The sequence below is a fragment of the Dendrobium catenatum genome, unplaced genomic scaffold (assembly GCF_001605985.2).
Source record: "Dendrobium catenatum unplaced genomic scaffold, ASM160598v2 original_scaffold_30712, whole genome shotgun sequence".
Taxonomy (NCBI): Eukaryota; Viridiplantae; Streptophyta; class Magnoliopsida; order Asparagales; family Orchidaceae; genus Dendrobium; species Dendrobium catenatum.
Window position 1 is genome coordinate 195,071 of NW_021349170.1, and position 26,405 is coordinate 221,475.

General features: G+C 36.1%; 2 protein-coding genes across 4 annotated transcripts in view; one reads left to right on the forward strand and one right to left on the reverse strand.

Annotated features, from left to right (window-relative positions):
- The first annotated feature begins 909 nt into the window (after positions 1 to 909).
- On the forward strand, positions 910 to 24,289 carry LOC110105358 (B3 domain-containing protein Os12g0592300). 3 transcript variants are annotated; one of them, XM_020834827.2, is made up of 6 exons: positions 994 to 1,041; positions 1,171 to 1,444; positions 1,775 to 1,921; positions 16,323 to 16,827; positions 17,811 to 18,028; positions 23,881 to 24,289. In XM_020834827.2, exons 3-6 carry the CDS (start codon positions 1,784 to 1,786, stop codon positions 24,124 to 24,126), a joined length of 1,107 nt encoding a protein of 368 aa, XP_020690486.1. In that variant the 5' UTR covers positions 994 to 1,041; positions 1,171 to 1,444; positions 1,775 to 1,783; the 3' UTR covers positions 24,127 to 24,289. The 3 variants fall into 3 exon arrangements, with proteins under 3 accessions (XP_020690485.1, XP_020690487.1, XP_020690486.1); XM_020834826.2 differs by lacking the exon at positions 1,171 to 1,444 and having other exon boundaries at positions 910 to 1,041; XM_020834828.2 differs by lacking the exon at positions 1,171 to 1,444 and having other exon boundaries at positions 910 to 1,041; positions 17,814 to 18,028.
- Positions 24,290 to 24,942: 653 nt separating this feature from the next.
- The window catches only part of LOC110105355 (AP-2 complex subunit sigma), a 15,900-nt gene continuing 14,437 nt past the window's right edge, over positions 24,943 to 26,405 (reverse strand). Inside the window, exon 6 of the mRNA XM_020834822.2 lies at positions 24,943 to 25,258. Within this exon, the coding sequence (XP_020690481.1) occupies positions 25,217 to 25,258 (42 nt within the window). The 3' untranslated portion in view covers positions 24,943 to 25,216. The remainder of the gene's footprint in view (positions 25,259 to 26,405) is intronic.

Below are 26,405 nucleotides of genomic sequence, written 5' to 3' on the forward strand. Positions count from 1 at the left end.
CATGACATTTATAGCACAAATGACTATAACTTTAAAATAATAGAGTACAATCGAACAACATAATTAAATGTCTCCTCATAAATCTCTGGTAAGTGATATATCCACTTCATACTTATGATGTCCATTTATTCCTATTCAATTTTCTTTAACCATGCATTATACTTAGGATACTCATTTACATCACTATAACGTTCCTAAATTGTCTAGTTCTGACATGCAAACAAATTTCTAACATGGTGTAAAAAGAGAACAATTCCTAACATGGTTGTAACATTTTTTTAAAATTGGATGAAGGATGTGCTCCAATCAAATTAGGGTGAGCTAAAGCTCAGTAGACATGGTTGTAACATTAATATGATGTTAAAGACATCTTAGGGTTTAGATTTAATATGCAAACAAATTTTAAAAAACATAATGTATAGTCATTCCTCATTTTTTTAAAACATAAATTTCCTTCATATTATCGAGAAGTTATTACATGTGGAGTCCAGACAGGAGAACCGTCCGGATTCTATGAGGATACACAATAAATACACATTGAAAATAAAACTGTGTATTTGTTGTATTTATTGTGTACTCTCGCAGAATTTGGACGGGTCTCTCGTTTGGACTCCACATGTTATCTCTCCATACCATGACCCATAAATGCATTCAAATGTAATTGGAATATAGAGATTATTACTATAACTTTTTATTTATGACTCATCACATTAGCTCTAAGATTTCAATGAAAAAAGGTGAAAAGAAAAAATACCTTCTAGATCTTTATTGTTCGAATGTTTGTCTCCATTGACTTGAGAGTTATAGTTTATATTATTATATCATAAATATTTTTAGTTCAAAATAAACTTCTCAATATATTTCTAAAAAAAATGAGAATATTTTTCAATTATGTGAACTCATTACCATTTTACATCTTCCCTGGGAAGCCAAAAAAAGTAAACATGATTTGTCTTATTTTATTTTTATTTTCTCAAGAGAAACAGAGAGAGAGCAGAGAGAGGAGAGCGAGCGAGAGCGATAGATAGGAGGCAGAAGAAGGTAAATCCTTTTACTTGTAATCTCAACTTCGATTGAAAGCGCAACTTCAAGCGATTAGCTCAGCGTTTTTTTTTCTTCTTCTCATCTAGCGCACATCTAACTTGCGCTTTTCGTCGATTATTTTACAAGAAATGATTCTTTTTCAAAGACATGTGAAGCAAAGAAGCCATTTCCAACGAAAAAAATGGCAGCTTTATTTGTTCTGAAGGAACTGATCGCCTGGCTGTGTTCTTTAGATTAGGTTAAAATTATTTCCTTCTTCGGTATCCCAGTAGAATTACCCCTCCACAAAATATCGGATCGAAGAGGTCGAAAGTCCAAACTTTTGCCCTTTTTTTATCATTTTTTGCTACAACATTTTGTAAAGATTCAGATCCTACGATGCAATTGGTAATATGGAAAAGTAAGTCTTTATTTATTTATTTTTAAGGAACTAGTTATCACAGTGCTTTGTTATCTATATATACGTATATTTTTTAGAACTTCAATCTTTTCTTAAGCTTAAATGTTTCTGCATTATCCCGTAATTTATTAGATGTGTGTTCAGTTGATCCATTCCATTTCTCACGTTTTTTACTTCTATTTTGATCTTTTTAGCGATAGTATCCTTTTTTTTTCTGTTAAAGATTACACATTTTTGTCAAATTAAGTTTTTTGATGATTCTGAGCTCTAAACTCCACTGTGTTCTTGTTTTGTGGGTTTTGGTTATTGAACTTTTTCCTTAAAACACAGGGTTTCAGAATGGGTATGGAATGTAGGTATTGTGAAAAGTGGAAGGAGCAGTGTAGAAAGTTTGAAGAACATTTCTACTGGGGACATGTTGATGTAAGGAGGATGCATTTCTCCAAGTTCATGACTGGAGATTTCTCAAAATGCATGGTACTTTTAATCTCCCTGAATGCTAATATTTAACATACTTTCTTACACTGAAGAGGCATATTTCGATGTCCATTTGTGCATAGTACTTGTGGAAATTTCAGACCTTGGTTGAGGTTTATTAGCCTGTTTAAAACTTAAAAAGCTTAAAATTATTTGTTTACCTACAATCACCCGAATGAAGGATTTTAGTTATATTCGTTGTCATTTTGCAATTCTACATTATTATTCAATGGAAACCGATATTTGGAGGCATTGTTGATAAACACATGAAGAAGGACTTAAGTGGAGTGGAATGATTGTAAGGTTTCTAAGAGAAAAGTACCTATGTTTTATGCAAATTGGTATAGATCGACCAAGTGAAACTGCAATTTAAAATATAACTACGTCCAATAGATAAAATCTATAAGAGAGGAACTTAAAGTAAAATCACAAAGAATAAATATTATTAAGGCATATAGTAATTATAAAGAGGTTATAGTTTCACAAGGAAGATGGTAAGCAAAGAGAAAGCTATTTCCCTTGAAGATTCATGTGTCTTGTTAGGTTTTAAGCTAAGTGAGGTAGTGATGTAGAAAATAGTTAATACAAGAATCTAATTATTTTGATCAAGTTAGATTTAATCAGAGTAAATTTGATATAAATAAGTTAAAATCCAAACATTAAAAAAAATGAAAATACAATATTGAGAATTTATTAAATGACATTATTCAGGAAGAAATATTTTTTGAAGCGATATAACTATAACCTAGAAATATCCTATTGAGTCAAAAGATTGAAGTTAGCTTAGCTTAGAAGAAGATGGAATATAAATCTAAGGTTTTTGGAACATCTATTGATATTTGAGAAGTTATGAAAAGCATTGGATTTGTTTGTCTAATAAATATTGTAAATGAAACCTTAAATACTAAGGCTTCAACTTGTTACAATTGTATCTTGGTTTTAGTTTTAAAGAAAATGGTGTGTCGCAAATGCAAAATGTATAGTATGAGTTATACAATAAAATTATGTCCGAAGGAAATAACACATGAGCTGACAAATTTTGTCGATATTGGTTGGCTTGTATTAAAGGATTAATGTCATGATTGTTCGATAAGTTTTACATTAGCTGTCAATTGCCTAATACAACCCTCTACTTTTCTTATTTAGGACTTGAGATCTGGCAGAGGCAATGTTAAAAGGATTCATGTAGTCAACCCCACATAGTGGGAGGCTTGTTGTTGTTGTTGGTTGGTTGGCTTGGTTTTATGTGAGTTCTATTATCAGGACATTTTTTATGCCTATGAAGCATAAATATGGACACAATAACATGGCATACTTAAAAAGAGTAGGATACGACATGCCTAGAACACATTATATTTTATAAATTATTAGTATGCAATCTATAATAGTACAGTATGCAATCTATAATTTGTACTATTCTTTATTGCAGGAATCACAAAATGAAGTATTATCAATTTTTTTTAATTGTTAAATACACTTTAGGAAATAAATCTTATACAACAACAACATCAAACCTTATCCCACTTTGTGGGGTTGGCTACATGAATCCTTTTTCTCTTTTATGTTTTGTTAAGAGTCAAATTCTCAATAAAATCTAATAAAGAAAGGTCATTTATAATATTTTTAACCAAGTCTTTTTAGGTCTACAAGAAAATAAATATTATAATGATTAAAAAAAAGACAAGAACTGTCAATAACAAAAGAAATGCTTTATTATATGAATATTCATTAATCACTTTCAATTGTCACTAGTTTTTTTTATTAAAATGTCAGCCCTCTTCAAATTAATTGGAGTTAACACAGTCCTTACTATGGTCATTTAGCTCTCATGCCCTATTCAATGAAACCACCTTCATAATACAAAAAATGTAGTTTTCATAGATGGCTCATCAGGAGAGAGATTACCAACTTCAAGCATTTTCTGTGTCATCTATTATAGTTTATGTACCCCCACAATGTACAGTTTGGTCTCTCCTTGAGTATTTTCTGCATAGTTGATTTCATTATCTTCTACATTCTTTGGAGCACATGTATTGTTCAATGCAAGATTTACAGTATGAACAACACAACTAATCCAAAATATAGGGCATTGAATTTCAATCAAAATTTATGCATCTTTGCAAATTAGTACATTGTTAGTGATAAATTAGACCACTTTCTCTGGACCCACACTCATAATCACTTCTTTAATTTGATTTGCAATGTAAAACTTATCTTATATACTCCTTTGCAATTATGAACATAGGCCCATATTCTATAATTGCTATGAAAATTAATCAGATATTTTTTATGCATCTGCTCAACCACCACAAACAATAGTAACTCCCTTCTTATTCCAATTCTCATTGATGGGCTTAAACATTCTTTTAACATTTATTCTTTCTTTTTGAAGCAATGCTGTTCTTAAGAGATTATAATCATAAAGAATTCATCTAACGGCTAAGGTATTAGTTGCATATAAAAAGCGCTAAAATTTCAGGGGTTTCTTGCTAAATAACTCATGCAAATGTTCTCTAATATGCAAATTAAAAGCTCTTTCAATATCATTAGAGCATGACGCTTTCCTCAACCTGAAATAAATGTTCATTTGATTATGAGTTACAGTATTAATTGAAGCCACTTTCTTCATAAGAATTGGAGACCTTAAAGGATGAATTCTTCTTTTTTTGCGCAATTTCACCATTTAGCTTTTGCACTTTCTAAATCTGTGTGGATGTTATTTTAAGGCATGATCGAATGTCTGCATTAGGTTGTTTGAGCAAGTGAGCTCTTACTCCTTGACAAAAAGTGTCATTACAATTCTACATTTCCTTCCACTCCAATTGATTCAACTTTCTCTAATTTGGTAATAAATACTCATAAAAGTTTTGTTTCATCTTCTATGGGATTATTTGATGAGGACATCATCAGTGATTTCGACACGTGTACCTTCGGAGACACCGGAGATCGACGGCCACGATCAGGAGTTTATATTTTGAGTTATTTTATGTAGTAGTTTATTTTATTTTTCAGTTTTACTGTTTTACCCTTGTGGATGGTCATTTGATATTGTAGTCCCGAGGGCATTTATGTCTTTTAGTCTTTGTTTCATTTTGGCCTATTTATAAGAGGCCTCATGCATTGTATTAGGGAATGATTATTGATGAATGAAAATTTTTTCTTATTGATCTCTTTGTGAGTTCTAAAATTTTCCTAGATCTCTTTGTGAGTTCTTGAGGAGAGGGTATCGTGGATCTCTTTGTGAGTTCTTGTGGAAGTGGTGTTCAAGGTTTGTAGTTTGATAACTTTCTTTTCCCTACCCAATCCCTTCTTCCCTTACTTAGCCGAAAATTCCCCTCCTCCCCAAAATTTCCCACCCCACCCACTCCACCGCCGGCCTCCCTTGGCTGGTTCAGCCACCGGCAGCCCTCCCAGCTCCCTGCCGCCAGTCGCCGGGTCCAAGCCCCACCCGTGGCCACCCTCCTTGCCGGCCCTCTTCCTTTTCAAATTTCAAACTCTCATTTCTTAATTTGCTTTCCTAACTAGGCTTTGTCTGTTTAGGAAAGACATTTAAAGGAGTTACAACCTATTTGAAATTCAAACTATTTCCCCTCTCATTCTAATTCAAATTTGGGAGTTATTTTAAATTCAATCAATTCTGAAATTTAAATTCAGATTTGAATAGAATTAATTAACCCCTTGTGGTCCCCACATGCTTAACTCCAAACCCCTCTCTCTCCTCCCCATATGGCCGGCCACTCTTCTTCTCTTCTCTCTCCCAAATTACATTAAAAGCTCCACCAAATCAGCCCATAATTATCTCCTCCATCAACACCCCTAGCCATTATTGAATTAATTTGAATTTTCAAATTAATCTCCCTCCAAAACCACTTGAAGCTGAAATTATTTTCAGTTTTCTAAAATCCCTCCCTCTCCCTCTAGCTCACGGCCAACCCCGCTCTTCCCAAACCGCCACTTCCACCTCCCCTCCCCCTCCCTCTTCTCTTCTCCATTTATTACGAACATGAATGGCGGATCCGGAATTTGATCACGGATTTGTGTATGCCTTTCAAGGAGATATCGACGTCGTCCGTTCGCCATTCTTTGACGTTGGGTTGGGCTTCGACCACACCGTCGAGGATTACTTGAACCATATTCTTCCCACCCTCGTGGACGTCATCGACGAACAACTTCCGGCCGACGATTGGATCATCAATGGGCGTCCACCATCTTCCCCAAATCCGGCTTCTTCCCCGGCGACTAGTCTTCTCGGCGTCACTTGTGTGATAGTGACATCGTTGAGTTTGTGCGCCATCCTCTTCCGCTAACTGAGTGAATCCAAGAGTGAAGTGAGGGACTTCAAGGTGAAGGATTTATATCTTAAGCCTTGGATTTTTGTTAAGAGCCATTTGCTTTATTACTTATCTATTGGATTAATTTTGTTGGTTTCATGTCGCTTCTAAGGTAATTGATTGACGTTGCTTAGTTCTTCCATGGAAATTTCTTACGATCTTGTGGGCTCCGAAAAATTCCAGTTTTGGGATGTGTGATCCCGGGGGAATTTTCAGAAGGCAGATTGGGTTTTAGATAAGACACTACCCAGAGATTTCGCCCTCATTTAGTGAGGACTTTTTGATCTGAGTTCTGGTTTCCTATAGGCGCAAGCCCCTATAGTTAATTACCCCTCCTGATAACAAGAGAGAACTTTCGATTAAGGCTAGTCGTTAAGGATGTCAAATAGGTTATAAACCTATCGTATAATAGCAACAATTTTAGGGTTTGATGTTATGATTTGAATTCTGAAGTTTAGAATTTAAAGCTTATCACCATAAACTTAAAACTGGTGGTGGGGGGAATGAAGACGAGCCCGATCAAGATCCCATGGTTCCGTCGTCCCGGGCTGTCATGATCCCTATTCTACTTAGTCAGAGGAGGTAGTCGACCCAACCTGAAGAAGCACTTTGTCGGCAGCCGTGGGTGCTTCGTCAATGAATACTGGTAGACCGTGGGTTGGTATTTTGTCTAAGGGGAATATATCGAAATCCACCTTAGCTGACAGAGGGCTTTATGCTATTAGAATATACCTAATGATCTCATCGCTCAAGGTTGACGCCTTTAGGGAACATACGGGCTTTGGGGCGTGATCGTGAAATATAAATGGTGTCCATTTTGCAGGCGAAACACCCGCTCAGAGGGCACGTGCCACGTCCCTGTTTGGCAAGAGACTGTTTGAAGGATGAAATCGTAGGTGAATACACCCACATCATTCCTCTTTGTGAGTGAGGTTAATTTCAAATTTATCATCCCCCGACAAACGGTTGCGGGAGGTGGATGATGTTTTAGTTTGAGTTTTGTTTTAGATGGATTGATTCTATTTCAAGAATTTGACTTTTATAAGTTTGACTATTGAGATTTGAACCCTTCATTGTTCGAGTTGAAGATTTCTCCTGAAATCCAACACGGCCATCATTCGGGTGACATTTAGAATCATGCTTTATTTTTCGTAAGAGATTTGGAGATGTAACAAGTTTTGAATCGGTAACTTTGAAGGAGATATGAACTTTGGAGATGAGACCCTGCTTGATCTCGTCATCATCGATATCGGTGGATTTTAGGGACTCATGTATTTTGTAGCGATTGGATATTGCACATTCAGCGTGCGACTTGTTTCAGAATACTTAATTAACGACCTCGCGGCATCCGGACGATTGAGTTACGATCGGAGCATTGGCGTTGTGCGATTTACTGCACAATTCGATATTTAGGTGTACATTTGTTCTAGAGCACATGCAGAGGATAATTTAGTTTAACAGGGTCATATTTATAACATAAGGGAGCAATTTTAATATATTTAAATATGATCCATTATAGTAAGAGTAATTTTTAATTTAGAATGTCAAGATTTATCTTAATGGGCCTACGAACGCCTTCTGTCCGCTTGCAACATGTTGCGGATCCGGTGGCGTTTTAAAAATTAAGGCTTGAGTTGTGATATGTAAATGATGTGTTGTTCAATTTATTCAAGCTTATCGTATTCTCTACTATAGCTTGTAAGGGGTTTTTTATGCAATAGACATTTAGAAGATTGTGTTCTTGCTTACAAATCAACTGCATTGCTTGCTACGAATCTTCTATTATCATATAAAATCAAATAAGCAACTATAATTCATTGCTTCTTCTCTTATGCATTTTTTATGTGCTTCTGATGAAATGATGGGTAGTTATCATATAATGGTGCTTAAAAAGAAGTCTAATAAAGACATTTATTAAGATCTTAATAACATAGGAGTGGTCTAGTGTATTTGAGTTAAAAGAGATAATTTCATAGGCATTGGATATAAACTTTGAATATACTTCCCTGAAATAATTGAGTGAAGAATTTCATGTAGATCTAATGGACAATAGAATGACTCATGTTATTTCACATATTTTTGACCATCTCTATATGTAGATGCCATATAGTTAGATGTGAATGTGAGTTTTGGAGAACTAGTTCTTTGACTTAATTATTTTCAAGTCTAGAATTTATCAATCGAACACAACTTCATTAAGAAAGATTGAGGTGGCATGACAGTAGTATTTAACCTTCCTCAAAAAGTTTCTCTTACATTTTATCTTTGCAATATGAGTATACCCTTTAACTCATAGTTTCAAGTTTCATTTAAATATCACTTCAATTCTTCATCTCGATCGCATAAGAGGTTCTCAAATCTTTTAGGAAAATTCTTCTATAAAGTCAAAATTGTCAGTAGAACAAGACAGTTTTTTCTGCATTTTTTTTTTATCAATATGTAGTTGTAGTTGGGACAAAGGTCAATGCCCATTATCATCATCGATATGAAGTTAAAATGCTCAAATCTTTCTAGAATTGTTTGTGTAATTAATATCATTTATGATTTAATAAGGACTCAAATAATCTTACCATTTCTTTGAGTACAAAAACATTAAAAATTTCTATTTGAATGTCTCACATATCAAGTCAATTTCAAATCAAATTAGATTTGAGTTCATTTCGAGTGTAGGTAAAACATATTTGATCAAACTTTAATTAAAATTGATTTTTAAATTTGAATTATGTTCAAATAAATTTTAGATTTTAGTCCAAGTCATTTGTTGTTCATTGAAAATTTCGGCAGCCTCCCGGCGTCACCTCCCCACCGAGGGAGAAATCGGGACGGCATTTGCCGAAATTTCTTCCTACCGGGCCTAAAGGTCGACGGCTTAGGTTTTTCGATTTTAAACATCTCACAGGATCTAAGATCGACTGCGTGAGGTCTTCAATTTGGAACCATCCCGACCGGATCTAAGATACGACGGCTCGGGGTCTTCAAATTTTAAAAACCATCTGCCGGATTAAAAAAAATCAAGGCGGCAGGTTTCAAATTTCAACAATCCGGTCGGACCTAAGGTACGACGGCGGGTCTTCGACATCTGTTTCAAATGATTTCTCCACTATTCTCTCTTTATTTTTTTATTTTTAATAATATTATTTTAATATCTAAATATTAAATAATATTCTATAAGAATAATATGGATATAGTATATATATATATATATATATATATATATATATAATTATCTGAAAGGGCGAAGACGGGCTTTGCCTGATCGGAGACAGGGAGCGGAGACGGACGAGCTCGGGAGCGGCGTCGGAGTTCGGTTCAACCGGCGGCGTCGGGACGACGGCGGTCGGTTGGTGTGATCGGAGTCGTCGGAGTAGGAGCTGGCCGACGACGGTAAGATTGGAGGCTGGCTAGGGCACGGGTCAACCTCGCTATGCAGAGGAGTCGGTTGGGTTCGGGTCGGTCGGCGAGTGCAGAAGGCTGGAAGTCACCGGTGCTCGGAGGTGGAGGCGACGACGGCAGGAGTTCTGGCGAACTAGAGCAAGATCGGAGATTTCTTGTCTCTGTTTGTAAGTTTTTGAAATCCCTTTCCTTCGTTTTTGTTTTTGCCTCTATCACCGTTTGAATGAGAGGGATTTATGTCGTGAGAGAGCAGTTACGCCATTGTGGGCGGTTTTGGGCGTATATGTCGGCAATAGAGCGGTTGTGTCGTTTGGGTTTATCGGTGGGGGAGTCGTCACAGTCAACAGATCTATCTTGGAACGCATTTGTTTTAAATTAGCAATGCAAGTTCACAAGTTATTAATTTCTAACAAGCAATTCTTGTCTATCGCATTTTGTTTCACATCATTATTACTAACCACATTTGTGCCCATCTCAAAAGACATAATCCTAGTAAACAACAAAAGAAATGAATTTGTAATTTCTATACTTTAATTGACTGATTAAAAATCATCCAATTCAATGATATTTTTTGTTTAAGATAACTTTTTTATTTTTTAGTGAAACTGAAAAAGTTACAATAAAAGATGTTTGAACACTATTGTTGAAAACCTGTGAGATTCACGTCAAAAGTTATAATAAAAGTTCATAACAAATGTGCATGATGAAAACGACAAGTTTAAGAATCATAATTTTTTCTTACTCTATAGCAAATTTATGTATACTCAAGACTATTATAAATTCAGAACTATTTAAAATTTTGAAAATATGTAATGCTATCATAAAAAAATAGCCTAATGGTGAGGACTTAGATTTATTATCAGAAATAACTACATATTAGCTTTTTTTTTTGCTACAAAAAGATTTTTCTAGGTTTGCTTAACAGATCTTTCTGGTTTGTGTAGAATAGCCCATTTTGCAAAGTGTATTTAGGTCCTTGTGTTTTAGCATTAGTGAAGTATACCGTACGTATGGCTAAAATTACAAAGAACAAAACAAATAAATGTAATTTAGAAGATGGGTGATAAAAGTAGTTTCAATGCATTTGTCATCCACTAATTATGTAACAAGCTGATGCCAGGCGAGATGGCAAGACGAGCAAGGCAAGGTGATCATGAGATAGTGTAAGACCACGCTACAAGAAATATGTTTTTGCTGTGGAAAAATTCGCCCAAAAAAAGCTAAATCCGTCGCAAATTTCGGTTTGAGGCGGATTTGCGATGGAAGAAATTTCGACGGTAAAAGTCATGCCGCAAAAGTATTTGTGACGAAACGAATTTGTCGCGAATATTTTGCGGTAGATTTATGACGGAATTGAGAAAGTCCGCCGCAATTTGGGCGGAAATGCCGTTGTAAACTGTGCTGGAAATTCTGCCACAAATCCGCCATAATTTGCAATGGATTGTTCCGTCACAAAATATGATACATGGTCATCATTTCTGTGTTTTGCGGAAAAAATTCCGCCGCAAATCCGCCGGAGACCTATCACATTAATAAAAAAATAAACAATTAATCCAAGCTGTTTAAAAGCGATAATTAATAATGCTAATATTTCAACAAATAATATTAAAATAAGCATAAGAAACACACTTTTGTACACTCACAAACCATCTGCTCAAATAAACAATTACATTCCAACAGTTCTATAATTATTACAATGCTGTTAACGTAAACATAGTTCTTATACATAAAAAAAAGTAAAATGCATCATGAAGCCCTACTCAGACAATCTAAATGGAATTTGTATCCTCACTCTCCTGCTCGGTCGATGCAGGAGCAGGGTGATTTCCACCAATCTGTTCTCTCAAACTCTAAATCTCATCTAATATCTGAATGTTGATGCCCGCTTGTGATTTTCAGACATTTTCTAGCTTTGCCGTCAAGTTAGTCACATGTTGGCTATACAAACTCTCCTGATTGTTTGTAGAGTAGCTGGAGGCAGAAGAGGATTGTCCCTCATACGCATAGGTCTGCGAGCCTAATCCATAAACTCATCCCTTCTGCATTCCATCTATCGTCTGCGACCAAGTGTGGTAGTTAGAAATATCTGCGGAACCCCTAGAGGATCCCTCTCCAGCTACAGTCTAGCTCTCTCGAAGCCGTGTATACTTATCTTACAAAACACAACATAAGATTAATCATCGTATAATCGTCACTTACAATATTTCTCAAAGTATTGTAACCTTATATACCTACATATGCTCTCCTCACTCGCTCATCCACCTATTGATGGTCCTCCTAGCGCTTGTAAGCGTGACTGTGCAACTCAATTGCAGTTGGTTCTCTACTAACCATCCCCTTCTTTAATATACTTATATTAGCATGCATAGCCAAAGAAATTATTAAAATATGTTAAAATTCTTATCAATCGTCGTCTGTGCTCAGTATGTGGAATTGAGCCCTTAGTATGAAGGGAGCTACTCAGGGCCCCGATGTCAGAAGCTTGATTTTTTCTGCTATGCTCCCTCTTCGTTGTATGATTTGGGTGGCCTTAAGCACTATTGAGCTCGGTCCATACACCCTCTCCAATTCAAAGCGGTCGCTTGTCTGTCCTTCTAATGCGTGTGAACATGTCTCGTAGGCGAGTTGGTCCGTGTTTTTCAAAATTTATTTTGATACGAGTACAATGTTCAGGCAATCAATAGAAATCTCACTGTATATAATAAATTGGAACAAAAAATATTATTTATTAACTTAATAAAATATGGACAAATGTTAACAATATTGCAACATACTAACCTCAAACTCCCTAAACTACATGTCGTGCATTTTCTTTGGGATTTTCTTTCAAGAAACATATGGAGCATCAAACCTGCTCTGTATGATATCCCGTATCTTATGCGTGGGCTGCTTTGACGGGTAAAACATACATAAAATATTTAGTTTGAAAATATTATTTCTCAAATATATACGTAATATAAAACATACATCATTACATATGTATCACCCTTGGGCTGAGGTGCTGCGGCAGTCTGCGTGGAAGGTCCAGCTGCAGTCTCTAAGAGTAAAGCTACTTAATATTATGCTTCTCTTTTAATGGCCAACATTATGCACCATAAAAGCATTGCAGGTCTCACCATGTCTTATAGAATTTTCCCTAAAAGTTTGAGGGGGACTTTTCTATCATACATCAAGCCCAATGCATTCCTCCACTTTAATTATGCAACTTGAATTCTGCTAATAGTATCTACATCTATTTCACCATCAATATGAACAATAGACCCAAGATATGTAAAATGTGTACTCTTATTAATGACTTGATTGCCCAAACTTACAATACTAACCTTTAGACTCTAAGGTTGACATCTATAATTCAAATTTATCTTCAACTCCCTTTCTAATCTTGTCAACAAGAAGAATATCATCAACAAAAAGCATACCTTGGCAATATGGGTTGGGTGGCAAGGAGGGAGTTCGTTCTACTCACGGATTTGCAGGGAGAGAGTTCGGTCGGTTCACTGATTTGGACAAAGAAGCACGATAAGGAAGATAGATGGATACCTTCGCAACGACCAAGCTCCTGTGAGCGCGAAGGAGGTGTGAATTCAGATGCAAGAGAAGAATGGTGAGAGTCAAAATCGAACGAGGCTGAGAATCATAACAAATGAAACTGATGCTTACTCAGCCAGTTAGATAGGGCAATTGCGTCAGATTTGCTGTCGCAAATATGCGGATGATATTCTACCGTAAAAAAAATCATCAAAATTTTTTGTCACAAATCTGACACCATTTTTGGAAGAAAAAAAATCTGCTGCAAAGTCCTTCGCAAATCCGCCGCAAAAAGCTCGCTTTCTTGTAGTGAGGTGATGTAAGGCAAGATAATGAGACCAAGATGACATGAGGCGGCTTCGATGAAGATGAGAGGCGAGATGGCGAGCAGCTTTGATGAAGAGTGGAGACGAAGATGGCAAGTGGCTTTGATGAAGAGGAGATAATGGAAGACCCATAAAGCTAGGGCTACGTATATACAAACAAGCTAATATATGTATACGCAAATTAGATTTTATTTTGAGCTCAACAATTCTCCTTCTGCATATTAACTCTTGTATCCCGCATGTCCTAGTCATGTCCAGAACATGTCTAGCTTATGTCGTAGACCAATTCTCGGGACATAAATTTTGAAGTATCGGATAGGTGTTAGGGTGTGTCTGAGCCATGTCTGTATTCGACATGTGTCCGACATGAGCACAACACAAGATGTGTTTTGAAGTGTCGGTGCTTCCTAATTTTATGCTATAGAAATTAATTGAATTTCTAAATATAAACATATGGATATGTAATTCCATCCATTGATTTGAAAGGAATATTTTTGTGTATTATGAGAATTGATTTAGTTTTAATTAAGAAGAAAAACATGTGCCAAAAGAAGCAATTAAAGAAATGTATGCTTCAATAATGAAAAATATTTGGCATAGTTATGTAGTACAACAACAACATCAAGTCTTTATCCCACTATGTAGGGTCAGCTACATGAATCCTTTTTCTCCATTGTGCCTTGTTAAAAGTTAAATTCTCATTTAAATCTAATAAAAAAAGGTTATTTCTAATATTTTCTAACCAAGTCTTTTTAGGTCTACATATGCCTTAACATAAATACATCTACATTCCTAACCAGGTCATCGGGAGGCTGCCATTTTATGTGACAAAATCATCTAAGGCGACTCTCTCTAATCTTATCCTCTAATGGAGCTACTCCCACTTCTTCATGTATATGCTCATTTCGTATCATATCTCTAAGAGTAAAGCCACTTATCCACCTGAGCATTCTCATCTCTGCAACACTTAACTTATTATTATGCTTCTCTTTTAATGGCCAACATTATGGATCATAAAGCATTGCAAGTCTTACCACCATCTTATAGAATTTTCCCTTAAGTTTGAGGGGAACTTTTCACACAACAAGCCCGATGCATTCCTCTATTTCAATAATCTAATTTGAATTCTACTAATAATATCCCCATCTATTTCACCATCACTCTGATAATAGACCCTAGACATCTAAAACGTGTACTCTTATTAATGACTTGATCATTCGAGTCATAATCCATCCCCCCCCCCCCCCTTCCCCTCGCGCTAAAGAACTGTTATTACTAAAATTATACTCTATATATTCAGTTTTAGATCTACTCAAATGAAAGCCTTTACACTCTAAGATTGACCTCCATAATTCAAGTTTACCTTCAACTCCCTCTCTTGTCTTATCAACAAGAAGAATATCATCAACAAAAAGCATACAGCAAGGTACAACCTCTTGCAAATTTCTTGTGGGCTTAAGGTTGTTCCTTGATGTAATCCAACTGAAATAGGAAAATATTTGATCAAACCATCTTGTGTCTGAACACAAGTAACAACTCTTGCATAAATATCCTTAATGACTTAAATATAAGCATTATTAACCCCTTTCTTTTCTAGAACTCTCCATAGCACTTCTCTTTTGAACTTTATCATATGTTTTCTCTAAATCAATGAATATCATATGTAGATCCTCTTTATTTTCTCTATACTTCTCCATTAAACCTCAATAAATGTATAGCTTCCATAGTAGACTTACCCGGCATGAATCCAATTTGATTTTGAGAAACATTAGTATCACACCGTAATCTATGCTCCATAATTCCTCTATAATTCGCACAATCTTCTGTATCACTTTTATTTTTAAAAATAAGAATCAACACACTTATTCTCTACTCATTTGGCATCTTTTTAGTCTTCAAAATAATATTAAAAAGTTAGTAAGCCTAGAAATTCCTTCATCTCCTAAGCATTTTGACACCTCTATTGGAATATCATCAGGTCCAACAGCTTCTTCACACTTCATTTTCTTTAAAGTTTCTTTAGCTTTGGTTTTACTAATATGCCGATAAAAACAAAAATTTTTATTTTCATTTAGGATGTTAAGGTCACTAAAGTCACTTTGATGTAGTTATGTAGTGATTAAAAAAATGTATTAGGAAACATAATGGATCAACATCATATTTATTTTTAGCTTAAAAGCTATGGAGATTTTTATGAAACATATTCAAAGTGAGTCACATTCATGTATGCTATTTGCAAATAACATAATTCTTTTAAATGTGACAGCTTTTAAAGCAATTAAAATTTAGAACAACAGAAGAAATGATTGGCAAGGTTGTTAAAATAAAAAAAGTTACTTAGAAATTATGCTTCAAAAAGGTATATCTCAAGCACTTACAAGTGGGTTTTCTTAAATTGTTGTTAGATTTGTATGATATAGGGATTTAATTGTTAGGCTACAATAAATTTATTTAGGTAAAAGAATCAAAATGATTCATTAACTCTTTATGAATGATTAAAATAATCTCCAATTAGATTAAAGGATTATTTTAGTCTCTCAATTCCTTAAAAAAGAATCAAAATAGTCTTTTAAAAAGTCAAGGGAATGGAGAGATCAAAATGATCCTTTAATATAGTTGTGGATCATTTTAATTTTTTAGAAAGAGTCAAGAGATTATTTTTGTCCTTTTCTCAATTTATTTACAATTCAGTTAGTGAGCAATAAATGAGAATGTTAAATGGATGTGTTGTAGAAACTTAAAAAGTAATATATGAACTGATTATTAGATAGATGATGTGTCCACATTTTCTTTGTGCTTTATCATGCTCTTACGTTTTTACAGGTCATACCAAAGAAGTTTATTGAGAACTTTAATGGTGAGCTACTTGAAACTGTTGAGCTGAAGGCCCCAAGTGGTGATATATGGCATGTTGAATTAAAGAAGACGAATGACGGAGTTGTTCTTGATTGCGGTTGGAAGTATTTTGTTGAAGCTTATGGTATTCAAGAAAACGACACATTGGTGTTCAAATATGATGGCTGCTCTTCCTTTCTTGTCTTGATGTTTGAACAAAGTGGTTGTGAGAAACCTGCTTCTCATCGTCTAAAGAAAGGGGATCCTATGGATAATTTATGTGCAATACCTTCTGTCAAAAGGGCCAGAAATGATTCCAGTGTAAGTTCTTATGGACATACCGAGCAAGAACAGCCTATAACTTCACAACACAGGAACTCGAGAGCAAATAGAAGTGCGGAGAAGAATCAAGTCAGGGTGAGGAAGAATTCCAGAAGAATTTATAGGCCTAAGAACCCCTTAATTGCTTCCAGAAAAAAGAAAGCTGCAAGAGGTAGCTTTCCTTTAAAAATATGGCATAGGATATAACATAGAAATGGCATTATTTTCCAACAAATATGCATCTTTTCACTTTCTAATACTTTATATCAATGATTGTCATAGTTCGCATTCTGCAGGATTTTTGCTGCTTTTACATTTGAGTGCTCATCAGCTAATTGCTTCTAATGTTTGCTTCCTTTGATATTTGGATTCTTTAGTACTGTCTTTCCCTCTCATGCTTTGATTCTTAGCAAACTTATTGCATTTTTCTATGAAAGTTTAACAAATGAAATTAATGGGAATGTGAGAATAATTAATTACCATAATTTTTTTTGTGTTTTTTTTTATTTTTCCCTCTTTTCAGCATCTAGATTGAGCCTAGTATTTTAGTATGTACCATCATATTATTGGGGTTATTTGATTTGCTGTGAAAAAAGAATGTAAAGTAAAAGAAATGTAGTGTATTTAAAATGTTTTATACTTTGTTTGTGTGCAGAATAAGTACAAGAGATTATTTTTTTATGTTTGATTTGATGTAAAATGAATTAAGTGCAAAGATTGGTGATGGTGGCTGGCTATGGCGGTTTGAACTGGTGGATTGCGGCCGACAATGGAGGTTGAAGCGGAGTGACTAACAGTGGTGGTGGACAGTGTTTGATGGCAGTAACTAGTTGTTACGACGGTGATGACTTATGGTAGTGAGTTACAGAGTATTTATAATGTATTTGAAAATAAGTCAAATCAGTTGATTTTGGAATACAACAAAAAAATTAGCTAGATGGTGAATGTTAAATTCATCAATAAATTTCATTGCATTCAAAATGCCGCCTACCAAATAGCATAATCTTCAAAATATATGCTTCTAGTTTACTTTACACAAATAATGTAGCAAATCTAACAGCCTTTTAGTTATTCACTTTTCTATTTTTCCAACCAATTTGAAATTAAAATAAACTTTTGAATTTACTTTATTAACTTCATGTTTTGATTATTCAGAAGATGAAAGATGTATCATAAAAGCCATAGAAAACCCCGCCAATGAAGTCTCTTTGGATGAGCTTTGTAGTGCAAACATGTACTTCGTTTCAAGAAAGGCAAGAGTTAGTGACGCAGAAAAGAAAAAATTGCTTAGCTTTGCTAAATCAATTCAAACAGACAAGCCTTCGTTTGTATCAATCATGGTGCCTTGCAGCATTGTCAAAAGATTTTATATGGTAAGTTCAAAAACTGATTCTTTTCAAATTTCTTAAGAACATTTGTCATCAATAAATATTTCTTTATGACTCTGAAGTTCTGAACGATATTTACATGAAAGAACTATTGTTTTTCTACTGCCAATACTGACCATAGACTAGTCCATGTTGTGCAATGTGAGATTAATTTTGTACTATGTTATGGTTAAATGTCAAATACGCTGAAGAATGGCAAAGAATATTGTTAGACCGGTCCATGTTGGACTGGCCAGCTGGCCCTTTGAGGCGGACCAAGTAGGTCTGCACCCTAGGAATTGCCACCCAAGGCAATTGTAAGGCCCACTAGGGAATCCCATTAGGAAGGAGGGGGGGCGGCTAAGCTTGTAGAGGGATTTGGCTTGTGTTGTTTAATTGTATGTTTTGAGTAGGAAGGGAAAATTAGGGTTAGGGGATCTTGATGTTTGTGGCTGATTTTGTGTCTTGGTGCTCGACGTTCTTGGGCTCTAGTGGCGTCTAGGGATTGGGAAAGATAGATCCTCCTCTCGAATTGAGAATCAATTGTATCTTGGTATTTTCATTCCGTTATCTCTGATTATTGCAATAAATTATTGTTTTTTCTAGTTTTTCCTCAGATTTTTGTGTATATTTCCTGTTGTTCTTCCAAGATTGATAGGTTTTGCAGTAGAGATCCTCAAGTGTTTTTCTATCAAATTGGTATCAGAGCAGTTTTTAAAACTATTTTTGGGCTGTTTGTGTGAATTCCGACAGTTGAATTTTGTCCGAGGGGCGGTTTTGCTACTTTTGGGGTCGAGATCCAGATTTTTGAGTCCAACAAAAATCTGGGTATCAATGGCAGCCAAAAAAATGGATGCGTTGGAAGAACGCCTTAATAGGAAGATGATCCAAATGAAAGCAACGGTGAAGGATAGAACATCCTTCATGGAAGGTAAAGTTTTAGATCTTCATGAGATGGTGAAGAAGATACTGGACATTCAAAATCAAACAGCGACATTAGAGGCAAGAGGTCCAGCAGGGAGAAATACGAATTCTGAAATTTGTAGGAGTGAAAACGAGGTGAAAATCATAGAGGAAAGAGGTGGAATGTATGGAGAGAGGCGTGGTTATTGGGGGCATGAACCAAGGGGTGCTGATTGAGAAAGAAAAGAGGGGGATTATGGTAGGAGGGGTGCTGATTTTGAAGGGAGGGAAGAAAGTGAAGATGGGCATGGGTATGAGCGTGAAAGGGAGGATTGGAACACTTGGTGAGGACCAAACACTTGGGGAAGGGGAAATTATGGAGGAATTAGGGGAAATGTTGGAGATCCAAATGTCCGAAAGCTGAAGATGTCGATTTTTGAAGAGGAGTATGCATATGGGTGGATTTACAAGGTAGAGAGATATTTCTCCATGAATGGGTTGATGAAGAAAGAGAAATTAACAACAGCTGACTTATGTTTGGAAGGAAAGGCGTTTGCTTGATACAAGTGGAGAGACATGAGGAGGCCCATACGGAGTTCGATGGAGTTCGAGGAATGCTTATTGGAATGTTTTCGAATTGACAGGGGAAGAGAATTCTATGAGCGGTTCTTTATACTTGTGCAGGAAGGCTTAGTGACAGATTACCGTGAGAGATTTGAGTACATGACGAGTTGATTGGGTCGACTTACGGAGACTATTATGGAGGAAAATTTCATGAAGGGACTCAAATCAGATATCCTGGTAATACTGAGGGCCATAAGGCCCCGTGACTTGGGAGAGGCTATAAGGTTGGCACAACTGGTGGAGGATCAGTAGTACCAGGAGAGGGGAGCTAGAGGTAGTAGTTCAAGTGGCTTTTACAAGAAGACTACCACTCTTTTAGCACCCAAGGGGCCTGCATCAGACAGCATTCGTGAGACTTTAAAAGACTGACTGAGAGGGAGACATAGGAGAAGAGGGCGAAGGGATTATGCTTCAGATGTGATGAGAAGTATACTCCAAAGCACAGGTGCCAGGACCAAACTCTTCAGGCTTTTACTGTTTGTGATGATGAGGAAACTGAGATTGGAAGTGAGAGTGAGACAAGGGGAGAGGAGGAGAAGATGCATCTTGACGTGACAGAGGTCTCCATGAAGGTGAAGGGGGAAATAGCAGACAAGGAGGTGGTGATGTTGATTGACAATAGGGCTACCCACAATTTCATCTCCAATCAGGTCGTGGACCAATTGGGGGTGACATTGGTGGATACATGGTGTTATGAAGTGATGATGGGTACATGGAAGGTGGAGACGGGCCAGGGGATTTATCGGGGAGTAGTGTTGATCATACAGGAGGTCCAAGTGAGGGAGGATTTTCTCCCATTTGAGTTAAGGAGTATTGATGTCATCCTGGGGATGAAGTGGGTGCAGACCTTGGGGAACACCAAGGTCAATTGGAGAGCATTGACTATGGAGCTAGTGGTGGAAGGGAGAAGGGTAGTGATCAGGGGAGATGCAGGGCTCTCCAAATCCATTATATCACTTAAAATCATGGTAAGGAGCATACAGAAGGTGGGGGAAGATTATCTGGTGGAGCTATAGAGGTTGTACATGATCATATTGGAGGAGGGTGAGGACATCTCTCTTTAAGTACAACAATTGATTCAACAGTTCAGTGAGGTTTTTCAGCCACATCCAAGGGAGCAGGAGCACGCTATCACCTTGAGCGGTGTCAAGATCTACCGCTAACCTCAATTTTAGAAGGATGAAATTAATAAGTTGATCAGAGAGAGAAGCATAAATTATCAGGCCCAGTGTGTTTCTAACCGTGTTACTAGTTAAGAAAAAGAATGAAAGTTGGAGTTTCTGCATGGACTACAGGACTGTGAATAAAGAAATTGTGCCAGACAAGTTTCCTATCCCAGTGATAGATGAGTTATTGGATGAGCTAACTGGGGCAGTTATCTTTACCAAGATAGATCTAAAGTCAGGGTACCATCAAATTAGAATGAAAAGGGAGGATGTGCCGAAGACTGCTTTCAAAACTCATAAGGGGCATTATGAGTTCTTTTTGATGCCTTTTGGCCTCACTAATGCCCCATCCATTTTCCAATCCCTTATGAACAAGGTTTTCTGACCCTATCTCAAGCGATTTGTGTTGGTATTTTTTGATAATATTCTGATTTATAGCAGGTCAGATGGGGACCATTGGGAGCACTTGAGGAATGTTTTAGAGGTATTACAAGAGCATCAATTGGGGCCAATCTGAAGAAACATTATTTTTCCTAGGCCAATATGAAGTACTTGCGACATTTAGTCTCTCAAGAGGGTGTAGCCACGGATCAGGCCAAAATTGAGGCTATGTTGAGATGACCACTGCCCAAGAATCTTGAGGAGCTGAGGGGATTTCAAGGGTTGACTGGTTACTATAAAAGGTTCGTGAAGGGCTATAACACCATCGCATGGCCATTGACAAAATAGTTGAAGAAGGATGGTTTCTTGTGGGGGGAGGTGGCCACGACAGCTTTTGAGAGATTGAAGGCCATGACCACTGTGACAATCTTGGCCATACTAGATTTCACTCGGGTCTTCATAATGGAGACAGATGCCTCCGGGTATGAATTGGGAGCAACACTCATGCAGAGCCATCGCCTACTTCAGCTAAATGTTGACAGCTAGAGCCAGGCTGAAGTCAGTCTATAAGAGGGAATTGATGGCCATTGTGTTGGCCATCCGAAATTGGCGACCCCTACTTGTTGGGTTGGCATTTCATTGTTATGACAGATTATTGGAGCTAGAAGTATTTGTTGGAGCAGAGGATGGTGACAGAGCAGCACCAAAGATGTCTGTCAAAGTTATTGGGATATGACTTTGAAATTCATTATAGACTGAGGATAGAGAACAAGGCAGCGGATACCTTGTCCAGATGTATGGAGGAGTTACAAACGATAGTAGTGTCTATACCACTGATGCTGGATTGGGGGACCCCTAAGGAGGAGAGTGCACGGGATGAGGAGTTAGGGAGGATTAGGGCAAATTTATTGAAGGATGTGAGTAGCCATCAGGGCTATTCTTTAGAAGGGGAGAGGCTTATATATCAGGGGAGATTTCTGATGCCTACGGCATTAGTCTATATTCCACACCTACTCCAGGAGTTCCATGGGGGGGTCATTCAGGGGTGCAAAAGACATACAGGAGACTCACCTCAGAGTTATATTGGAAGTGGATGTACAAGGATGTGGAGGAGTTGGTAGCCAGATGTGAGATCTATCAGAGAAACATGTACATGGCCATATCTCTAGGAGAATTTCCGCAGCCCTTATCTCTACTAGGTCGGGTGTGGGAGGAGGTATTCATGAATTTTGTAGATGTATTACTTTGATTAGAGGGGTTCACAGTGATTTTAGTGGTAGTAGATAGACTGAGCAAGTATGCTTATTTCAGGGTATTGGAAGAAGTGAAGAGGCATCTGTTGAGGGCTCAGTGGATTATGAAGAAACATGTAGATGGACATAGAAAAGACATCCAATTTGAGGTAGGGGAGAGGGTGTTCTTAAAGTTGGGCCTTACAAGCAGAAGATAGTCGCCAACATGAGGAATGAAAAGCTTGCCCCAATGTACTTTGGGCCATATGAGGTATTAGAGAGGATTGGAGCGGTGGCATATCAATTGAAATTACCATCGACATCGACTATATATCATTTGTTCCATGTATCTCAACTGAGGAGGGCAATTAGGGATCATGCAGTGAGTTCTGAATTACTAGTGACATTGATAGAGGACTTGGAGGTGGTATTAGAATCATTAGAGTTGATGGTGGTGCGTCGGGGAGACGAGAGAACTAAGGAAGTTCTGATCAAATGGAATAGCCTGCCGGACGATGATGCCACATGGGAGCTCTATGAGAGGGTAAGCATCAATTCCCCTTCTTTCATATTGAGGACAATGTGATTCTTTGGAATGAGGGTATTGTTAGACCGGTCCATGCTGGACCGATCCAGTCGGCCTTAGGCAAAGGGCTTGCTCAGGTTTACATGAGGCAGACCAAGCAGGTCTTTGCACCCTAGGAATTGTGGGGCCCACTAGGGAATCCCATTAGGAAGGAGAGGGGTGGCTAGGGCTGTAATTGTATGCTTTAAGTAGGATGAGAAAATTAGGGTTAGGGGATTTTGATGTTTGTGGCTGATTTTATCTTGATGCTTGGCGTTCTTGGGCTCTAGTAGTGTCTAAGGATTGGGATAGATAGATCCTCCTCTTGAATTGAGGATCAACTGTATCTTGGTATTTTCCTTCCGTTATTTCTGATTATTACAAAAAATTGTTGTTTTTTAAATTTTTCCTCGGAGTTTTGTAGATATTTCTCGTTGTTTTTCCAAAATTGATAGGTTTTCACTTGAGATCATCAAGTGTTTGCTATCAAATACATAGATTCTCCTTCTATCATCACACGATATTGTGGATATCCTGCCAATAGTTATTGTTGATATGCCAATACATGACAAGGTTAATGAATTATGTGCCTTCAAATATATTGATGTACTTTAGATGTCTTAAAATAACAGCTTTTTTTACAGCTTTACAGGTTGCTGTCACAATTCTATTTTGCTGATTTTTCCATATTTTTCAAAATTTTTTTGTGGTGAATAGCTTTTCATAACTAGATTTGTTAGGGTGCAATAGATATAAGAAAGTTATTATCCTTCTTTTCTTTTAAGAAAAAAAAAACTATATTACCTACATTTTTTTTGAAAAATTCAATTTTTTCATCAATAATTCTACAACTAATTTAATAGGAAATTGCTGTTAAATAAGCCTTAAAATTATGTTCTTGGAGGTTATTATCCATGAACCATGGTAAGATTCTTATAAACATTCTATCAATTTGATAAATAATTGTTCTTCTCATTCTCTCTGTAGACCATTCCCATTGCCTTTGCAATGAAGCATCTTCCTCGAACTAGCAATAGAGTTTTTCTTCGAGTTCCTGACGAGCAGAGGCTTTGGCAAGTGCATTGCCTTGTTCAGGCTCGTTCAGTAGGGTTTACTTCAGGCTGGAAGAATTTTGTTCGTGGAAACCATTTGAAGATAGGGGACATCTGCCTTTTCGAGCTGTTGGAGACTCAGAAAGACATTTTAATGGCTGTTCATATCAATAGGATTTAGTTAAGTTATTTCACCACAGATATTGGCTCATTATATGCTTGTTGTTATGGCAGCTTTAATGATTGTTTTTCTAGTTTTTTCTTTTTTGGAAATTTGTTCTTCTAGTTATTTGACTGTGAAGCAGTTGAGGCTGTTAAAGTTATTTTGTTCTTATAGTTATTCATATATTGTTTCTTTGGCTTGTGCTTCTTTTAAGCATGAATTAATCAATGTAAAGATGTGAAGGCAACATTTAGAAGATAATTATTTTCAAAGATTTTCTTTTGAAAAATTTGTGAGGCATGGGAATGAAAACTTTTAGAATTAAGATTTTGTTTGAGACTATTTTTTCTGTTTTTTAAGTTTTATTTGAAATGATTTTTTTTATTGCTTCTTAGAGCATCTTTTTAATACAAAAATTAAGCTTTTTGTGCTAAAAATTGCTTTAAGAAACAGTTAAAAAGTTGACTCAAATGAAGCCTTTTTTTATAAAAAATTATAATTTTTATATTAAAAAATTGCTTTAAAAAGCAGCAAAAAAATATTTTCAAACAAAGTGATGAAATCTTAAAATTAGCTTCATAAGCATGCTAGACCATCACCCTATGAAGCATCCATAGAAATAAAGAAAAAAAACCTCTTATAAAAGTATTAGTAGTAATAACATCACTAGAAAGGACAATCAAACATAAAGTCATTATGTTCAATAGTGAGACTCAATGGGTTGTGTCAAATGAATCCATTGTGAACCGAAACCCTACATGCAATAGCAAAGTCCAAGTTCTTGTAAGGAGCAACATCAAGGCAAGATAAATAAGCATCCTTAACAAAGATAAATGCAAGAGAGAACAATGTGATTCATATATATTGAGCCCTATTTCAGACAAATACAGAATACTTCTAAACTGGGTTTGCAGGAGCGAATCGATCAAATCCTAATTGTTTCAAGTTCTTTTACATTATAAAAAACAGAATATTTATATAAGCACAAAAGTTTAATTTTAACAATCTCATAGTCGAGCAAATGATTTACTATTGCTGTCTTATGATATCAAACTTGACAAACTTAACAGAAAGAATTTAGACAAGCAGCTATTGATCCCAAACATTACTACTCTTGCTTTTCTAGTTCACCCATTCTCTCGATAATAGCCTGCAAAAATCGAACAAACTTAGAACAGTAATCTTTGTAACTGGATAAAAAGCAAATAAAAAAAAAAAGCGAAATGTTATTTTATCATCACTATTATCATTAGCAAATACTCGTTTCAGAATTATTCCATGCTTTTATCGATTAACCGAATAGAAAGGCTGCAAAGCTGGAAAGGATGAAAGAAGGAAACATAGCCTATAGTAATCATATAAGCAAAGCAATTAAGGATTCTAATCACAGCCATGCAATTATATATATAGATATATATAATTCTAATGCATTTCACAAAGTTTTTTATTTTTTGAGTTTAAGATAGATTTCAGGTATTAAATAGGCCAATGTAAGTAAAAAAGATGAACTGCTCTTAACATGTGAATGAATGGTATACGATGTGGGGATAAGAGCTCCTACTCTTATACACAACTACATAAGAGCTCCTACTCTTATACACAACTATCTATTCTAAAAGTGATACTAGCAATTTTAACCTCACATCTTCATCTGTCGTACAAATATTTGAACCAAAGAGATTTAAAGTAGCCAAAACATAATTTTGATTATTTTTTATAATGCTAATGATTTTAGGTAGAGGTGGATTAAAAGACCTAGTTATAGCTAGTCCTATCCCACTCTTATAAATAAGGATGCCGATGTTACTAATTCTAAACAGCTTTCTAAGTTATGCGTTAGTTTATCTTCTATTAAAACCAATGTCAGTAGCAGGTTCCATATCCTCTTTTCCAAGAGGTGTAGAAATAACAAAAAAGTATACCTTCATTCCACAATATTCACAATGTTATAAGCAAGACATTACAGCTGACAGCTTGTGATGTTATCTTGACCTATTAGACAAATATATTCTACTAGGTCAGCAAGTAAATCCTATGCTGGTTTTGTGAAATCTAGAGTATTTTTTGGAATTATGCGATTTAAATGCTTTCTTAAATTGCCACGTTTTTTTCATGAACTTCTTGTTAGAATAATTAAATATATTAATTATGCGAGACGTCGCAATAATTATTTAAGAATATATATTTAATTATATAAACCATTATGTGGCCCATATATTTGAATTATTACAATTTAATTATTTATGTTTAAATCCTATTGGTCAAGAAAAGATAATTTGATCATTCGTTTATGGACC

Bases quoted from the DNA above. Each gene is read 5' to 3' on its own strand.
- LOC110105358 (XM_020834826.2), top strand. From the start codon at position 1,784: ATGGGTATGGAATGTAGGTATTGTGAAAAGTGGAAGGAGCAGTGTAGA. The intron at 16,828-17,810 runs GTAGCTTTCCTT...TTGATTATTCAG, and splicing joins AAAAAAGAAAGCTGCAAGAG to AAGATGAAAGATGTATCATA. The intron at 18,029-23,880 runs GTAAGTTCAAAA...TTCTCTCTGTAG, and splicing joins TTGTCAAAAGATTTTATATG to ACCATTCCCATTGCCTTTGC.